The 7384-nt window shown below is 41.8% G+C and overlaps 1 protein-coding gene across 3 annotated transcripts; it reads left to right on the plus strand.

The window, feature by feature from the left end:
* The first annotated feature begins 1052 nt into the window (after positions 1-1052).
* Positions 1053-7254, plus strand: LOC125241047 (trypsin-1-like). Of its 3 annotated transcripts, none has more exons than XM_048149333.1 (7): positions 1053-1426; positions 4023-4202; positions 4383-4542; positions 4624-4786; positions 4928-5128; positions 5335-5509; positions 6767-7254. In XM_048149333.1, exons 2-7 carry the CDS (start codon positions 4031-4033, stop codon positions 6886-6888), a joined length of 993 nt encoding a protein of 330 aa, XP_048005290.1. In that variant the 5' UTR covers positions 1053-1426; positions 4023-4030; the 3' UTR covers positions 6889-7254. The 3 variants fall into 3 exon arrangements, with proteins under 3 accessions (XP_048005290.1, XP_048005307.1, XP_048005298.1); XM_048149350.1 differs by having other exon boundaries at positions 1053-1293; XM_048149341.1 differs by having other exon boundaries at positions 1054-1247.
* The last annotated feature ends 130 nt before the right edge of the window (positions 7255-7384 follow it).

Here is a 7384-nt window from a genome sequence, read left to right on the forward strand (position 1 = left end):
CGAGGAGGAAGAAGAAATTATTTTAAACGTTTAATTTCAATGACATTATGATTTCATACATGACATTTTAATTTACTTAACCCGTGCACAGGCGGGGAAGTTAAAGGATTAGGTATTATTTTCAAGACTATAATTGTAGTTTTCTTGTAAAAATTTGATTTATGTTTATTTCAAATAAGATTTTTATTGCTCTTACGCATTTTTTATGATAGTGTGGTGCAATAAAAACTACTAATCATATTGTTGTTTATTGTTTTATCAAAATTTTACCATTTATAAAAAAAGACTCGAGACTCGAGAAGACTCGAGACTTTGGGCTCGAGATTTCTCGAAACTCGAGACTTCTAATAGGTCGATAAATCAGAAACCCTATTGCCAACCCAGTAAGTTTAGGTATAATAGTGTAGTTATGGTCATCTGAGCGAGTATAGATGAACGAGTATAAATAAAGAACTAAGTTCATAAAATGCTTCTTTTTGGCAAGTTATTTCATAAAACGTATAACTTCAGGTCCCGGGGGTCTCCTCAAAGTAACATCGTCCTCTCTGCGTTATCCCGGCACTTGCCACGGCTCATGGGAGCCTGGGGTCCGCTGTGACAAATAATCCCAAATCCCAAGATTTGGCGTAGGCACTAGTTTTACGAAAGCGACTGCCATCTGACCTTCTAACCCAAAAGGAAACTAGACCTTATTGGAATTAGCCCGGTTTCCTCACAATGTTTTCCTTCACCGAAAAGCGACTGACAAATATCAAATGACATTTCGCACATAATTTCCTAAAAATTCATTGGGTTCAAACACGCGACCTCCGGATTGAAAAGTTGCAAGCTCTTACCGCTAGGCCACCAGCGCTATCCTGAATGAAACTAACAGTAAAAAAAAACACTCGTCAGATTAGGTAGGTACCTATTATCAACATTATGAACTAAGTAATTACGCAACAATCGAAACCATTGCATGTGGTTGAAACCAATTTGAATCCCTCATGATTGTCATGAATGCTACAATTACACCATTAGAAGGTAATAATTGTAGTTAATTTGTGGAATATCTGTGCATGGAATGCATGGTGGTTGTCGAGCCGCATAAAACTGCGTGCGGGCAGATTCGCGGCACATTTGGGAGTGTTGCCAGGAGCAGTGAAAGTGGACAGCATTTCCTTAGTCCGTCCAGTGTGCCCACGGAATCGCGAGGAGCGTGTTGCGCCATTGCGTGCCTTTTTCGAACGAACCGTTAGATTGAAAGTGTGAGTTTACTTTTGACAGTGTTTTGTTTTTTAAGAGAAAGAATACGTGAGTGTACATGATTTTGATTTGGTGATATCTATAATTAAAAAAACTCAAAAAACTGTGCTGTGAATATAACAAACAATTCAAAAAAATCGCATCAACTTAAGTATTACCTATACTTTGGAAGAAAATATAGGTACTACCTATTTATTTACTTATTTATCTTGAAAAAGTTTAAGCCAACACTAATGTTAAAATGAAGATTTTTTAAACATACCGATTTGTTTAATTCAAGTAGGTATTCGTAATGTTTGCTTAACTATAAACGTTTGATTTGAACTCATTCAAAACCAATGATGAGGTGTGAAAGACTGGATTTGTGTTTTAGTTTTTTTTTATACCACGTCGGTGGCAAACAGGTATACGGCCCGCCTGATGGAAAGCGATCACCGTAACCTATGGACGCCCGCAACTCAAGGGGTGTCACGCGCGCGTTGCCGACCCATTAGAAACTTGTACACTCCTTTTTTGAAGGACCCCATACTGTAGTTCATCGGGAATACCTCGACAGGGAGCTCATTCCACAGCCAATCATTAGTTAAAGATAACTTATGTTTACTTGATAGGGTTAACCTATCAAAAAGTACCTCTACAAAAGGTGATGAGTAGGGTAGAGTAGAGTAACCCTACCTAGAGGTTATAACCGCTTTAAAAAAAAGTATTTGGAAAACCCTGGTTATGATAAGCCTTCTAGTCTCTTTAGCATCACTCATCCTTCAGCATCACACTTGAAAGTTGAATGTCTTGGGCTTTAGGGTTTTCAAAAGTTACTTAGATAATCAAGATAAATCCCAAGAGCCACCTACTAACAAACATTAGATACCAAGTATTATTTTCTTACTATGTAGGTAAAAGTATACCTACATATGTATAAGTTATATAATAACTGCATTTGTAATTAGTTAATATTTTCCTGTTACGGATCTAGATTTTCGCAGACATCTTTACCTAGATCTATTGCCCTACCGTACATAAAACCTTAACAAGTACCACTTTCTTTTCCGTTTAATGCAGTATAGGGGAACAGGAAAATACAGAACTCTTACTTCCAACGTATCCGTCTTATCGTCTAAGATAAGCCAGTGAATACGGGAACTCATGACCAGTAACAAGTATAAGTTGTTAGAGATCATTAAACACTGGCTGGCATGAGGCGATCGTTCTACAGATATGTTGTAAGAAAACGGCAGCTCTCTACGGGAGCCAGGCGCGCGCCTGCGCATACCAATCGGGATGAGGCGCTCACGCCGGCGCGGTGCGGTGGACACATGACGGATCTGACTAGGTCAATGTCGTATACCTACCTACTCGGATTCTAAATGAAAAAAAAAATCTATAGGTAACCTACCTAGCACTAAGGTCTATTTCGGTAGTTTTTTGTATTTTTCATTTTAATACCCTCGAACAGTCATATTTTTATCAAGCTGAGATGTGATCCAAAAGAAAACAATGGAAAGTTTAAATTGCCAATGTCTTCAACAAATCTCGCGGAAACTGGTCTGTCAGTCAGCGGTATGCAAATGAGGAGGTAGCGGTACATACGAGTGTATCAGGGTGCTTGACCTGTGTCCTTCCCCAGATCTCGCTAAATCAACAAAAATTTAGAACCTGCAGTTTTCAAACTTCATAATTTATTAACTATTCACATCGAAAAAAAATATGTGAATGAATCCATTGTATTGTAGCATCCATTGAATAAGTATCTATATACCTAGACCTACATCCACATGCTGTCACTGCAATGTTAGTTTATGGTCAGACTACCTACTCCGCAATGACTACGGGAACACTGTTGGATCTTATCTAATGACCATAGAGGAATAAGTAAGGGAAGAGTAAAGTTGTAGCTCCATACATCAGTAAATGCGGGTTATTTGTATATGCATAGTTAAGTGACATCTAGCGACAATCATGCGTTAATCACACGTCGAATAGCGTGAATTATCAGTACCACTACTCGATACTAGGTGGCAAGAACCATACCGTTCTACTCTAGGGATGGTCAGAGGGCGCTACGAGTCCTTGTATAGATTACTCAATATCTGGGCGACCGAGCTTCGCTCGGTTCTGTTTCGTATCCTTGACCTGTGTCGCCATCTAGTTCGAAAATAAATAGTACCTACATCGATCAATCGAAAGAACTCTCAGTCTTAACAACACAACTACTCCACACGAGATGGCGCGCGTTTCGTCACAAAAGCTCAGAGTGTATTTTTCTATTCGTGTTAGCCTTGACCTGTGTCGCCATCTAGTCTTTGAAGTAAATAATACTTACATCGACCGAAAGACTTCTGTCTCAACAATACAACTACTCCACACGAGATGGCGCGCGAAGAAAAACGCGTGAAAACTCGAAAATTCGCGTTTTCCGGGACCTAAGGATATGTTAGATCGATTTTTCACCCACGAAAACCCCCACATAACAAATTTCAGCGAAATCGTTAGAGCGGTTTCCGAGATCGTCGGTATAAATAAATAAATAGATAAATAAATAAATAAATAAATATACAAGAATTGCTCGTTTAATAGTATAAGATATGAGAGATAATTTCGACCTCAGCAGCTGTGACCTGGGTGGCCGAGCGGAAACAGGCATCTGCCGCGATTGCAGGGTACGCTGGTTCGATTCCAGCCTTAGGCACTGGAGGCCTTGGTCACTTTTTCTTTCATATGTGTAATTTATTTCGGTTTTAATATAAGGATTAGAATAAAATCGTTCATATTCATTTCAGAGTACAAAATGCGGTGGTTCTTGCTAGTGTGCCTATTGGGTGTTGCGAGTGGGTATCCCGCTGAACCACCGAAAGAAGGCGAGAAGGGGTTTATCGACTGGATAAACAGTCTTCTGGGAGCCACCACCACCACCACACTGCGACCTACGCAGGACCCTCCGGATGACTGCCCGTCTTGCCGTAAGGATACTCATATTAAATCCCTGTTATATTATACTGTTGTAAAGACAAACGCAGGTAGCTAACTTTGTGTGTGTGTTACCTCTCCACACAGATGAGATACAGGCCATGGATTATACCGATTAAAATGAAACTTAGTAAGAAAAGTTCGTTACAACACCAACAATACTTACACTTCAGAATGTGGCGTTCCGACTCGCTCGCGCATTGTCGGCGGCTACGAGACCAAGGTCCTGGAGCTGCCGTGGATGGCGGCGCTCATGTACAACGGCCGCTTCTACTGCGGAGGCTCGCTTATCAACGACTTCTACATCCTGACTGCCGCCCACTGCACGAGCGGGTATGTCCAAGTAACTGGCAGTCCTATCGATAATGCAAAGGCAAAAACTTTACCTACCTAACAATAACTTTTTTCTATCAGATTCCGCAAAGAGAGAATAACCGTACGCTTGCTCGAGCACGACCGCTCCATGCCCAACGAGACGAAGACCATCGACCGCGGCGTGCAGGCCATCATCCGCCACCTGCGCTACAACCCGGGCACCTACGACAACGACATTGCCTTGTTGAAGCTCGATCAGAGGGTATTTACCTTTTAAAGTTAGCTATATACCTGCAAAACGTTTTCGAGATTCCTCAAGAAGAGAATAACTTACGCTACAACCATTCATATAGATATAGATTTAGCAACCTCTTTTAAACAAACTTGTATTATATATTTGTAGGTAGATCTCAGCAAAGCTGTGAAACGACTACGTAGCGACCCCGAGAGCTCAGGCGAGGAGGGCAACGAAGAGGAGGAGCTGCCGGGGCTGCGGCCCGTATGTCTCGCCAGTCCCGGCCTGTCCTACTCCAACTACTCGGGACTGGCGTCCGGCTGGGGAACCACCACGGAGGGAGGATCTGTCTCTAATGCCCTTCAGGAGGTAAGAACTGGGAGAGGACGGAGTCAGCATCAGGAATAAGTGGCTCGCGAACCTTAATTGGCAATCCTTCAGCGATTACTTACTCATCTAGCTTCCAGCCAGATAAAGAACAGAAGTAAGATAAAGCGGAGTTATACGATAAGGCGGAGTCGGAGGCAAAGAAAGGTCGAATATGCAGAAATTAACAAATCTGTCAATCATTTCAGGTTTCCGTGCCCATCATATCGAATGCAGAGTGCCGTAAGACGGCATACAAACAGCGGATCACGGACAACATGCTGTGCGCCGGCGAGCCCGAGGGCGGCCGGGACGCCTGCCAAGGAGACTCGGGCGGCCCGCTGCACATCCTCAACACGGACACCAACACCCTGCACGAAGTCGGTTAGTACGGCTCGTAGTCTCCGAGTCAGCAGATATGGACGACGAGATCGTGAGCGGACGGGATACCGGCTAGGGTTTCATTTCAACGGGGATATCAATATCATGCGGGATGTTAGACAAAGCTGTTCATACAGACACGGCAAGGCACTTTGTCGAACGCACAAAACGCAGTCGCAAACTTTCAAAGCTGATACATCTCTGGATGGTAAGGCGGATTACCTAGTACTTCCACAGTCGGAGTCGGAGGTCTTTAACAGTCGCAGATTGCAGGAGGTTCAAAGAATAACCGCTATTAAATATTTTACTGAACGGGAACTACCTCTATGTGCAAGCGATAACATAATTGGCGATGCATTGAGATTACGATCTAACTAAAAATAGATCTAGTTTTGCATGTTCACTGCGCAAAAAAAACGAGCTGATCAACGAGTGAAACGGCTTTTTATAAGAGCTCAACGGTTAATTAGGTAATTACCGGTGAAGTTAGGAAGTTGCCTTCCTGGTTCCGCGTTTCGCTGTGAACCAAGTCTCTAATTAACCTTTTCAAAACGCATGTTCATCAGCCGTGAGCCGCCAATATTTTACTCTCTATTTATTATGTATGAGAGCGATCATACCTGATGTCTTATCATCAAGCTATCATGGCTTATTGTATCTCAACTCATGTATAGTCTATCTATGTAGAAATGTCGTCGCTCTCATCGCTGAGAGATTATAAGAATTATAAGACCACCTGAGCCCGAGAATTTACAGCAAAGTTTAATTATTAAGTACATACTTACTTTCAATGAAATTACGCTACATACTCCAAAAGATTAGGTGATATCTATATCTACATTACGGTCTATCCATTAGCTGCTGCTATGAATAATTCTGAGACTACTGTGAACTGATTACCAAATAGGTTTTTGTTATAGAGGGTTTAGCTAAGGCAGAATAGTTTCGATTAAATTTTCTCCCGACTTTCTGCAGGAATGACAAGATAGTTGAGGTTTCCAGAAAGTAGGGAATCAAGAGGGTGTCTGAGTAGTGGTGAGTGCAAACAACTGGAAGGCTGTGAGATTGTAGTATAGGAAGGTAATGGGGGCATGTTTTGCAGGTATTGTGTCATGGGGCGAAGGCTGCGCGCGGCCTAACAAGCCGGGCGTGTACACGCGCGTGAACCGTTACCTCTCATGGCTGCGCCGGCACACGCGAGACGCGTGCTACTGCAGCTAGGCAGGCAGGCCTAGAGGAGCTAATGTGGCGCTGTTGCAGGTATCGTGTCGTGGGGCGAGGGCTGCGCGCGCCCCGACCGGCCCGGCGTCTACACACGCGTCAACCGCTACCTCACCTGGATACGCAGCAACACTCGCGACGCATGCTACTGCTCGGAATAATGGCAACCATACCAAGTCCATCTGAGAGGACACAATTAAAAACTCTTTGGAGGAAATATTTAACAGATCTTAAAAACTGTCTTAACTTCTACTGCATTAACAGATAGTTGTTGAAAATCAGGTGAATTGTTTTGTCTATTGAAATTTCGCTGCACTACTTTTTAGAAAATTTTGTTTTAGTTTTTTTTTTTAATTTAAATTATTTATTCCGTCCTCTTGGAGGTTTGATTTTGTATGTTTGCTTAGGGAATCTTTATGTAGGTGGATGAGACTTGAGAAATGTCTATATGTAAGCCTTATACTATTTTGTAATAAAGCTCTCTATTTAAATGTATTTATTTAGAAATAATTAAATTATGTAACATGCATGATGTTTAATTTCAAAGTGAATATGCAAATGAAAAAAGTGTGACTTGTTTGTTCCATAATTTATTGAAACTATAACCCTACTCTCACGAGTCTTAATTATAAACACTAAATTTTAAATTTATTTTTA

Source organism: Leguminivora glycinivorella, chromosome 2 (genome assembly GCF_023078275.1).
Source record: "Leguminivora glycinivorella isolate SPB_JAAS2020 chromosome 2, LegGlyc_1.1, whole genome shotgun sequence".
Classification (NCBI taxonomy): domain Eukaryota; kingdom Metazoa; phylum Arthropoda; class Insecta; order Lepidoptera; family Tortricidae; genus Leguminivora; species Leguminivora glycinivorella.